The following is a 12987-nucleotide window of genomic DNA, read 5'->3' as shown; positions in this document are numbered from 1 at the left end:
TTTGACTCCTTGGGATGTTAATTGGACATTGATGATGTTAGGACATCTGAACGTTTCTTGAGATTTGATTTGCATACGTACTGACAGGACACCACATTACATCATGGAAGACATCTTCAAAGCCAATGAGGAGCGATGTCGTCCTGGGGTCTGGACGCGGCTGCTTCTGTTCTTCTGACCAAAATGGTCAACCATGCCCTGATTCTGACCCGAGTTGAGCGTGCGTAAATGGAACGTAATTCCCCTTTTTATGGACTTTTCTCTCTACGCATTCTGACCTTTGAACTTAAGCATGAGAATAGCATGCTATTCCCCCGCTATTAGTTTGCGGTGGAGATAGAATACATTAAGGTGTGGTGGTGGTGGTGGTGTGTTTATAGTATAGTACATATAGAATAATACATGCTCTGTATTCTGACTTTAAGTCCCTCTTAATTCCACCACTTTTACGTTGTGTTGAAACAATCAATAAGGTAAACTGTCGGTTTCAAGTGGAACAACATCTACTTTCTTTATTCTGATAGAAATAACACCCTTCTCCATGTACTGTCCTTTACAGATGAGAGCTTTTGCTCAGAGCTGCTGGGTAAATGAGTAGATCTGTTTGGATCAGGGGATTGTAAATACAGCATCTCTGTGCTAGTGATGGCTGTTTAACAGTCTGGTGTCCGTGACGCAGCATCTCTGTGCTAGTGATGGCTGGTTAACAGTCTGGTGTCCGTGACGCAGCATCTCTGTGCTAGTGATGGCTGTTTAACAGTCTGGTGTCCGTGACGCAGCATCTCTGTGCTAGTGATGGCTGTTTAACAGTCTGGTGTCCGTGACGCAGCATCTCTGTGCTAGTGATGGCTGTTTAACAGTCTGGTGTCCGTGACGCAGCATCTCTGTGCTAGTGATGGCTGTTTAACAGTCTGGTGTCCGTGACGTGGCTGGTTTTCTTTTTGATTTCCTGTAGACCCTGTTACAGACGTCTCCTGTCTGAGCCGTTGAATTGCGACTCCATTTTGTCCCTATACTGACATGTCGCTTGTTTGCTTGCCTTGCGGATGGAATACCTACACTGTTTATATTCAGCCATATTTCCAGTCATCTTTACCATGGTTAAATGCGGTGGTTCGCGCTTTCAGTTTTGCATGAATGCCGCCATCTATCCACGGTTTTTGGTTAGGGGAGGTTTTACTAGTCACAGTGGGAACAACATCTCCTATGCACTTCCTTAAAGACTCACTCAAACGCGACAACAACATTAATGTTTAGTTAGCTATAGTTAATTAGTTAGCTAACTTAGTTAGCTATAGTTAATTAGTTAGTTAACTTAGTTAGCTATAGTTAATTAGTTAGTTAACTTAGTTAGCTATAGTTAATTAGTTAGTTAACTTAGTTAGCTATAGTTAATTAGTTAGTTAACTTAGTTAGCTATAGTTAATTAGTTAGTTAACTTAGTTAGCTATAGTTAATTAGTTAGCTAACTTAGTTAGCTATAGTTAATTAGTTAGTTAACTTAGTTAGCTATAGTTAATTAGTTAGTTAACTTAGTTAGCTATAGTTAATTAGTTAGTTAACTTAGTTAGCTATAGTTAATTAGTTAACTTGCAAAATTACTGTTACAAGTTTCATTTTGAATATAGTTATTCTGTTGTTTGTCATAATTTTCTACCTGCTGCTGAAATGTTGTGCTCTCTCTCCTTTGGGCCAGCTAACACAGCTAACACAGCTCACACAGCTAACACAGCTAACACAGCTCACACAGCTCACACAGCTAACACAGCTCACACAGCTAACACAGCTAACACAGCTAACACAGCTCACACAGCTCACACAGCTAACACAGCTCACACAGCTAACACAGCTAACACAGCTAACACAGCTAACACAGCACACACAGCTAACACAGCACACACAGCTAACACAGACGCTGAAGGGTCATTCCAGTGAAGGCCGATATGTAGATATTTAATTGTTGATAATATTCTAAAGTGCCTTCATGAATTATATGTTAAAAAAATATATACTTTTCAAAATGTTATTTGACAACATGTGTATTCAGGCTGGAGCATTTTCAATCCGCTCCATCTGGAACAGCCTATTGTCACGCACAGATTCACCGACTAGCGGCCAATACATTTGACAGCAGAATCGGCCAATACAATACAGCAGAATCAGGAAGTGAACGCCCACTCTGCTACTCAGATCCCGCCTTCATTCCGCTTTGATCAAGCCTTTTTTTTTCTCCTCAGTGTGTTAGCTGGGAAAGCATATCAACTCATGTAGAAATGCCACGATGTTAAAATCATCCACATCTAAATATGAGGAGTTTGCGAGCCTCCCTTTGCCTCGATGACAGCATGGCACACTCTCCGCAGAGCGGAAGAGGGGAAAGTCGAAGTCACAGTCATTATGATATTCTGAGAGAGTAACTTGGCATATATAAGAAGGCCATTAGAAATGCCAGACGGGCTCATTTTACTAACTAGATCACTATTAGTCAGAATAATTTATGGTTTGATAAATCCTACCCTGCAAAAATCTATGTGGACTTTCCTCCACATCAACATGTGATGTGTTTTCTGCATATTTCAGAGATAAGATAAGCAACGTCAGGCTGGGTATCAGTCAAGACCTGATGAGAAGTTTGATGATATGAGCCCTAGCCGACCACGCAAAAGGAACTATGGATGTATTTTCCCTGGTTGACACAGACATGCTCAGGAAAGTGATATCACAACTTATGTCTTCTACCTGCCTCCTCCATCCTATCCCCCACCACCTTCTACAAAACTGTTTTTCATTGCACATCTGATGAAGTGCACGCTATTGTTAATCACTTCCTGTTTCAAAAGGCATTTCCCCCACGGCACTATAAACTGCTCTGGTGAAAACCTTTCTGAAGGAAAGTCATCTAGAGTCTTCCAGTTCTTAGCGATGTTCACCTAATCTTCAGCTGGCCATTCTTAAGCCAAATTCTGGAGAAATTGGTGTTCAAACAGCTACAATATGTTTTATGTGCCAACTGTTTTCCATTCTGGTTTTGGTGTCCACCACAGCACAGAGACAGCCTTAGTTCAAGTGATAAATGATCCCAGAGCCAACGCAGATGCCAAACAGCTCTCTGTCCTTGTAATCTTAGATTTAAGTGCTGCATTCGACACTGCTGACCATGATGTCCTTCTGGACAGACTGGAGAGGTGGCTTGGCCTCTCCGGGCCAGTTCTAAATGGTTTAGGACCTATTAAACCGGGCGAGAGTTTGGTGAACATAACTCAGAGAAAATACATTTCACGTGGTGTTCTACGAGGTTCGATTCTGGGTCAGGTATTGTTCCATTTATATATGTTACCCCTTGGCAGTGTTATCAGTCTGGTATTGTTCCATTTATATATGTTACCCCTTGGCAGTGTTATCAGTCTGGTATTGTTCCATTTATATATGTTACCCCTTGGCAGTGTTATCAGTCTGGTATCGTTCCATTTATATATGTTACCCCTTGGCAGCGTTATCAGAAAACACAGCATTGATTTCCACTGCTACGTAGACGATACACAACTTTACATTTCTGTGTCACCAGAGGATTGTAGATCCACAGATAAATGATTAGTGTCACGTTCGTTATAAGGATCGGACCAAGGCGCAGGGTGGTATGTGTACATTCTTTATTATATTAACAAACTAACCAAAATAACTAAACGACACGTGAGGCAAAACAAATGGGTGCTGACAGGCAACTACACATAGACAAGATCCCACAAACACCAAAAGGAAATGGCTACCTAAATATGATCCCCAATCAGAGACAACGATAAACAGCTGTCTCTGATTGGGAACCATATCAGGCCAACATAAACATACAAATACCTAGACCTACAAAACCCTAGACATACAAAAACTCCTAGACAATACAACAACTAGCATATCCACCCTCGTCACACCCTGACCTCACCAAAATATCAAGAAAACAAAGATATCTCAGGTCAGGGCGTGACAGTACCCCCCCCCCAAAGGTGCAGACTCCCGGCCGCAAACCTAAACCTACCTATAGGGGAGGGTCTGGGTGGGCATCTAACCTCGGTGGCGGCTCTGGTTCTGGACGCCCCCCCCCCCCTTCTTTACGCTGATCCCGCCGCCTTTGTAGAACCGAACCGTGGATCATCGACGGAGACCCCGAACTGGGGACCGTTGCTGGAGGCCCCGAACTGGGGACCGTTGCTGGAGGCCAGCAACTGGGGACCGTTGTTGGAGGCCCCAGCGACTGGGGACTGTCGCCGGAAGCTCTGGACTGTGGCAGCGCACTGAAGATCTGATGTAGAGCTGGCACAATGCGTCCTGGCTCGAACTGGAGACACCGTGCGCATTTCTGCATAATATAGTGCCTGACCAGTACCACGCTCTCTACCAGTACATAACCAGTACATAACACTGGGTCTGGACTTTTTTCATTCAAGCTGATAAATGAAACTAGGGATGTAACCGCAATGCTCTCTCTCTCTTTCTCTCTCCTCTCAATCTCTCCTCTCTCTCTCTCCCCTCAATCTCTCCTCTCTCTTCTCTCTCCTTTTTCCTCTCTCTTCTCTCTCCTTTTTCCTGTCTCTTCTCTCTGCTATCTCTCCTCTCACATTCTCTTTCTCTCTCCTCTCTCCTCCCTCTCCTCTTTCCTCTCTCCTCTTTTCTCTCTCCTCTCTCCTGTCTACCTTGGGTGGTAGTTAAGGGTGGTAATTAAGGGTTGTAGTTATGTATTGTAGTTAAGGGTGCTAGTTAAGGGTTGTAGTTCAAATCAAATTGTATTAGTCACATGCGCCGAATACAACAGGTAGACCTTACAGTGAAATGCTGACTTACGAGCCCCTAACCAACAATGCAGTTTAAAAAATACGGATAAGAATAAGAAATAAAAGTAACAAGTAATTAACGAACTGCAGTAAAATAACAATAGTGGGACTACTGTATATAGAGGGTATTACGGTACAGAGTCAATGTGGAGGCTATATACAGGGTATTACGGTACAGAGTCAATGTGGAGGCTATATACAGGGGGTACCGGTACAGAGTCAATGTGGAGGCTATATACAGGGTATTACGGTACAGAGTCAATGTGGAGGCTATATACAGGGGGGTACCGGTACAGAGTCAATGTGGAGGCTATATACAGGGGGTATCGGTACAGAGTCAATGTGGAGGCTATATACAGGGGGTACCGGTACTGAGTCAATGTGGAGGCTATATACAGGAGGTACCAGTACAGAGTCAATGTGGAGGCTATATACAGGGGGTACCGGTACAGAGTCAATGTGGAGGCTATATACAGGGTATTACGGTACAGAGTCAATGTGGAGGCTATATACAGGGTATTACGGTACAGAGTCAATGTGGAGGCTATATACAGGGCATTACGGTACAGAGTCAATGTGGAGGCTATATACAGGGGGTACCGGTACAGAGTCAATGTGGAGGCTATATACAGGGGGTACCGGTACAGAGTCAATGTGGAGGCTATATACAGGGGGTACCGGTACAGAGTTGGTGTGCGGGGGCACCAGTTAGTTGAGGTAATATGTGCATGTAGGTAGAGTTACTAAAGGGACTATGATAAGGGGTGGTGGACAATGTTAATAGTCTGGGTAGCCATTTGATTAGATGTTCAGGAGTCTTATGGCTTGGGGGTTGGGCTGTTTTAGAAGCCTCTTGGACCTAGACTTGGTGCTCCGGTACCGCTTGCCGTGTGGTAGCAGAGAGAACAGTCTATGACCAGGGTGGCTGGAGTCTGACCATTTTTAGGGCCTTCCTCTGACACCACCTGGTATAGAGGTCAGGATGGCAGGAAGCTTGACCCCGGTGATGTACTGGGCCGTACAAACTACCCTCTGTAGTGTCTTGCGGTCAGAGGCCGAGCTGTTGCCATACCAGGCAGTGATGCAACCAGTCAGGATTGTAGTTAAGGGTGGTAGTTAAGGGTGGTAGGTAAGGGTGGTAGTTAAGGGTGGTAGTTAAGGTGGTGGTTAAGGGTGATAGTTAAGCCTTTTAGTTAAGGGTTGTAGTTAAGGGTTGTAGTTAAGGTGGTGGTTAAAGGTGATAGTTAGGGTGGTAGTTAAGGGTTTTAGTTAAGGGTTGTAGTTTAGGGTTGTAGTTAAGGTGGTGGTGAAGGGTGATAGTTAGGGTGGTAGTTAAGGGTGGTAGTTAAGGGTTGTAGTTTAGGGTTGTAGTTAAGGTGGTGGTTAAAGGTGATAGCTAGGGTGGTAGTTAAGGGTGGTAGTTAAGGGTTGTAGTTTAGGGTTGTAGTTAAGGTGGTGGTGAAGGGTGATAGTTAAGGTGGTAGTTAACGGTTTTAGTTAAGGGTGGTAATTAAAGTGGTGTATAGTAGACTATGATAACTTGTTGATAGAAATACAAACCTTCATTACAATGTTGAGTCTACATTGTCAAGATGATAATTCTTAGTTGTCCATTCCAGACAGATGAAACAGCAGTGGATAGCAGATAGCTTGGCTCTGTTCTACTAATCTAGACAGGAGCAATGGATAGCAGATAGCTGAGCTCTGTTCTACTAATCTAGACAGGAGCAGTGGATAGCAGATAGCTGAGCTCTGTTCTACTAATCTAGACAGGAGCAGTGGATAGCAGATAGCTGAGCTCTGTTCTACTAATCTAGACAGGAGCGTGTTTGTGTGCGTGTGTGTTCGTGCATGTGTGTTTGTGCGTGTGTGTGTGTGTGTGTGTGTGTGTGTGTGTGTGTGTGTGTGTGTGTGTGTGTGTGTGTGTGTGTGTGTGTGTGTGTGTGTCTATAGCTATGTATCTGTGTGTTGTTTTCACCACCACCAGATGAATGATTGATCAAATCAAATCAAAGGTTCATACCTGTTAATTGTAACGGGGTCTCTGTTACTGCACCCCACGACACCCTCTAATATTTCATACACATGGTGGTTTCATATTGCATGTAAGAGTGTGTTAATTGAATCAACATGAGTTGTGTCTCCCCTATAGGTCCTGACTATATCAAGCAGGCGTTCATGGAGGCAGTAGATCCTGCTGAAGAGAAGGAGGAGGACAACCCCACCAGCACCGCCCAGACCCCCGGGCCCACCCCTCCCCCATCGCCCCACAGCAAGAAGAGACCGCACAGCAACAGCGTCTCCACCTCCGCCTCCCGCAAGATCAGCAAGGACGAATCATCACACAGTCGCAAGGCCAGCAAAGACGAATCATCACACAGTCGCAATGCCAGCAAGGACGAATCATCACACAGTCGCAATGCCAGCAAGGACGAATCATCACACAGTCGCAAGGCCAGCAAGGACGAATCATCACACAGTCGCAATGCCAGCAAGGACGAATCATCACACAGTCGCAAGGCCAGCAAAGAGGAGAAGCCGGGCCTTAAGATTAGCAAGGAGGAGCGGTCGAGCAGAAAGTTGAGTAAAGAGGAGAGGGTGTCCATCGCTGCCGAGCCTTCAAGAGCTGCTGCTCCCTCTTCCCAGATGAGATACGAGGAGGCTCCAGCCAAACCCCCAAGGCCCCGGAGCCCGGCCCCACCAACGCACCACCTCCCCAGGCTGCTGCTCCGCAGACAGTGGTGGGTCCTGTTAATGGAGTGGGCCAACTCCACTCCCAGTACCATAGCTACTACGTCAAAGCCCCCTCCAGGGGACCCCTGCCCCCGGAACCTGAGCCTGAGGAGGACGAGGAGCCCAGTCAACTGACACTGGCACGGATGGCCCCGCCAACCCCCAAGCCGACGCCCACCAGCGAACCGTGCAAACTCAGGAAGCAGGATTCGCTAAAACCAAAGAGCCTGGCAGAGACCAAGAAGGCCAGTATGGAGATGGCTGAGGGGAAGGAGGAAGAGCATGTAAGTATACAGCGTCTCATAGTGGGAGAGCTGATCTAAGATCAGCCTTTTAGATCAGCCTTTTAGATCATAATGAATCAGATTACATGGAGAGGAGGGGACTGATACTAGATCATAATGATTCAGATTACATGGAGAGGAGGACCTGATCCTAGATCATAATAAATCAGATTACATGGAGAGGGGGGGACCTGATCCTAGATCACAATGAATCAGATTACATGGAGAGGGGGGGACCTGATCCTAGATCACAATGAATCAGATTACATGGAGAGGGGGGGACCTGATCCTAGATCATAATGAATCAGATTACATGGAGAGGAGGGGACTGATCCTAGATCATAATGATTCAGATTACATGGAGAGGACCTGATCCTAGATCATAATGAATCAGATTACATGGAGAGGAGGGGACTGATCCTAGATCATAATGATTCAGATTACATGGAGAGGAGGACCTGATCCTAGATCATAATGAATCAGATTACATGGAGAGGGGGGGACCTGATCCTAGATCATAATGAATCAGATTACATGGAGAGGAGGACCTGATCCTAGATCACAATGAATCAGATTACATGGAGAGGACCTGATCCTAGATCATAATGAATCAGATTACATGGAGAGGAGGGGACTGATCCTAGATCATAATGAATCAGATTACATAGAGAGGGGCAGGGGGCCTGATCCTAGACACTTGATACATACGGCCCCAGCAGAGGAGAGAGAGAAAGGTGGAAAGGCAATAGCTACCCCATAGCTACCCCTACCTAATCACCAAGCTACCCTATAGCTACTCCTACCTAATCACCAAGCTACCCCATAGCTACCCCTACCTAATCACTGAGATACCCCATAGCTACCCCTACCTAATCACCAAACTACCCCATAGCAACCCCTACCTAATCACAAAGCTACCCCTACCTAATCACCAAGCCTCCCCTACCTAATCACCAACCTACCCTAATCACCAACTTACTCCATAGTTACCCCTACCTAATCACCAAGCTACCCCATAGCTACCTCTACCTAATAACCAAGCTACCCCATAGTTACCCCTACCTAATCACCGAGCTACCCCATAGCTACCCCTACCTAATCACCAAACTACCCCATAGCAACCCCTACCTAATCACCAAGCTACCCCATAGCTACCCCTACCTAATCACCAAGCTACCCCATAGTTACCCCTACCTAATCACCAAGCTACCCCATAGCTACCCCTATCTAAGCACCAAGCTACCCCATAGTTACCCCTACCTAATCACCAAACTACCCCATAGTTACCCCTACCTAATCACCAACCTATCCCATAGTTACCCCTACCTAATCACAAAGCTACCCCATAGCTACCCCTACCTAATCACCAAGCTACCCCTACCTAATCACCAACCTACCCTACCTAATCACCAACCTACCCCATAGTTACCCCTACCTAATCACCAAGCTACCCCATAGCTACCTCTACCTAATAACCAAGCTACCCTATATTTACCCCTACCTAATCACCAAGCTACCCCATAGCTACCCCTATCTAAGCACCAAGCTACCCCATAGCTTCCCCTACCTAATCACCAACCTACCCCATAGTTACCCCCTCCTAATCACCAAGCTACCCCAAAGTTACCCCTACCTAATCACCAAGTTACCCCATAGCTACCTCTACCTAATCACCAAGCTACCCCATAGTTACCCCTAATCACCAAGCTACCCCATAGCTACCCCTACCTAATCACCAACCTACCCCATAGTTACCCCTACCTAATCACAAAGCTGCCCCATAGCTACCCCTACCTAATCACCAAGCTACCCCTACCTAATCACCAAGCTACACCATAGTTACCCCTACCTAATCACCAAGCTACCCCTACCTAATCACCAAGCTTACCCCATAGTTACCTCTACCTAATCACCAAGCTACCCCATAGTTACCTCTACCTAATCACCAAGCTACCCCTACCTAATCACCAAGCTACTACATAGTTACCTCTACCTAATCACCAAGCTACCCCATAGCTACCCCTACCTAAGCACCAAGCTACCCCATAGTTACCCCTACCTAATCACCAAGCTACCCCTACCTAATCACCAAGCTACCCCATAGTTACCCCTATGTAATCACCAAGCTACTCCATAGCTACCCCTACTTAATCACCAAGCTACACCATAGTTACCCCTACCTAATCACCAAGCTACCCCTACCTAATCATCAAGCTACCCCATAGTTACCCCTACCTAATCACCAAGCTACCCCATAGCTACCCCTACATAATCACCAAGCTACACCATAGATACCCCTACCTAATCACAAAGCTACCCCATATCTACCCCTACCTAATCACGAAGCTACCCCATAGTTACCCCTACCTAATCACCAAGCTACTCCATAGTTACCCCTACCTAATCACCAAGCTACACCATAGTTACCCCTACCTAATCACCAAGCTACACCATAGTTACCCCTACCTAATCACCAAACTACCCCTACCTAATCACCAAGCTACCCCTACCTAATCACCAAGCTTACCCCATAGTTACCCCTACCTAATCACCAAGCTACTCCATAGTTACCCCTAACTAATCACCAAGCTACCCCATAGTTACCCCTACCTAATCACCAAGCTACACCATAGTTACCCCTACCTAATCACCAAGCTACTCCATAGTTACCTCTACCTAATCACCAAGCTACCCCTACCTAATCACCAAACTACCCCTTGCTGATCACCCAGCTACCCCATAGTTACCTCAGTAAACAGAATCCTGTCTGCATCACTGACTATGTTGCGATAGTTAGACAAAAGGCTGCATTGAAATGATTGTTATTTATATCATTATTTGTTTATCTATCGGGAGTGAACAATTATTTATCTTATTCCTGTTAAAGTCCCAACTGTAAAGAGATGATTTGCATAATGAACAATTATTTATCTTATTCCTGTTAAAGTCCCAACTGTAAAGAGATGATTTGCATAATTAACAATTATTTATCTTATTCCTGTTAAAGTCCCAACTGTAAAGAGATGATTTGCATAATGAACAATTATTTATCTTATTCCTGTTAAAGTCCCAACTGTAAAGAGATGATTTGCATAATTAACAATTATTTATCTTATTCCTGTTAAAGTCCCAACTGTAAAGAGATGATTTGCATAATTAACAATTATTTATCTTATTCCTGTTAAAGTCCCAACTGTAAAGAGATGATTTGCATAATTAACAATTATTTATCTTATTCCTGTTAAAGTCCCAACTGTAAAGAGATGATTTGCATAATTAACAATTATTTGTCTTATTCCTGTTAAAGTCCCAACTGTAAAGAGATGATTTGCATAATTAACAATTATTTATCTTATTCCTGTTAAAGTCCCAACTGTAAAGAGATGATTTGCATAATTAACAATTATTTGTCTTATTCCTGTTAAAGTCCCAACTGTAAAGAGATGATTTGCATAATTAACAATTATTTATCTTATTCCTGTTAAAGTCCCAACTGTAAAGAGATGATTTGCATAATTAACAATTATTTATCTTATTCCTGTTAAAGTCCCAACTGTAAAGAGATGATTTGCATAATGAACAATTATTTGTCTTATTCCTGTTAAAGTCCCAACTGTAAAGAGATGATTTGCATAATGAACAATTATTTGTCTTATTCCTGTTAAAGTCCCAACTGTAAAGAGATGATTTGCATAATGAACAATTATTTGTCTTATTCCTGTTAAAGTCCCAACTGTAAAGAGATGATTTGCATAATTAACAATTATTTATCTTATTCCTGTTAAAGTCCCAACTGTAAAGAGATGATTTGCATAATTAACAATTATTTGTCTTATTCCTGTTAAAGTCCCAACTGTAAAGAGATGATTTGCATAATTAACAATTATTTGTCTTATTCCTGTTAAAGTCCCAACTGTAAAGAGATGATTTGCATAATTAACAATTATTTATCTTATTCCTGTTAAAGTCCCAACTGTAAAGAGATGATTTGCATAATTAACAATTATTTGTCTTATTCCTGTTAAAGTCCCAACTGTAAAGAGATGATTTGCATAATTAACAATTATTTATCTTATTCCTGTTAAAGTCCCAACTGTAAAGAGATGATTTGCATAATTAACAATTATTTATCTTATTCCTGTTAAAGTCCCAACTGTAAAGAGATGATTTGCATAATTCTGGGATGTGTCAGTTGAGTGTTCTCTCTCCTCACTCTCCTTTACGTTGTCTTGCAGGCTCCTAACTCTATCCTGGTTGCTATGGTGATGCTATTGAATATCGGCCTAGCGATCATATTTGTTCACTTCCTGACATGATGGTCCTGTTTCTCAGGTAACCTCCGTTTTTAAAGTTGTAGTTTTTCTAAAAATCTAAATGACCATACAACATGTTTGTTACTTCCCTAAAGAGCCTGATGATAACCTTCTGTGTGTTTTACAGTCCAATCAGTTAATAACTAATCAATGATACCCCATCTCAACTGTGTTTGACCCCCTCAGTGATGCCATGGCAACCGGTGCAGTTGCGTTGCCGGCCCGTCAAAATTCTAAATGGCGGCAGTCAGACTCGGGGTGAGGCCGCAGGAGCTTGGGAAACAGCTGTGTGACATAGGAGAGAAACAGGAGAGGCAGGAGAGAAGGACCCGTAGCCTGTCCTGGGTCGTCCACAGCCCTGCCTGATCAAAATACTCTCCTCTGGAGCCTGTGGAAGAACAAACTGATATGTCTGAGGGAGATAGTAAAAACACTACAACAGAAAATGTAAACACACACACACCACACACACAAACACACACCACACACACACCACACACACCACACACACCACACACACACCACACACACACACACACACCACACACACCACACACACACCACACACACACACCACACACACACCACACACACACACCACACACACACACCACACACACCACACACACACCACACACACCACACACAACACACACACCACACACACCACACACACCACACACAACACACACAACACACACACCACACACAACACACACACCACACACACACCACACACACCACACACACCACACACAACACACACACCACACACACAACACACACACCACACACACACCACACACACCACACACACCACACACACCACACACA

At 44.1% G+C, this 12987-nt stretch overlaps 1 protein-coding gene across 1 annotated transcript in view; it reads left to right on the top strand.

Moving 5' to 3' along the window:
- The window catches only part of LOC109876025 (junctophilin-1), a 93590-nt gene extending 80894 nt beyond the window's left edge, over positions 1–12696 (top strand). Inside the window, 4 exon segments of the mRNA XM_031796897.1 lie at positions 6976–7497; positions 7500–7840; positions 12076–12172; positions 12340–12696. Coding sequence (XP_031652757.1) covers positions 6976–7497; positions 7500–7840; positions 12076–12156 — 944 coding nt within the window. The 3' untranslated portion in view covers positions 12157–12172; positions 12340–12696.
- Positions 12697–12987: the final 291 nt, after the last annotated feature.

The sequence above is a fragment of the Oncorhynchus kisutch genome, linkage group LG18 (assembly GCF_002021735.2).
Source record: "Oncorhynchus kisutch isolate 150728-3 linkage group LG18, Okis_V2, whole genome shotgun sequence".
Classification (NCBI taxonomy): Eukaryota; Metazoa; Chordata; class Actinopteri; order Salmoniformes; family Salmonidae; genus Oncorhynchus; species Oncorhynchus kisutch.
Note: the sequence above shows the minus strand (reverse complement) of the source record. Positions and strands in the feature narration are given on the sequence as shown.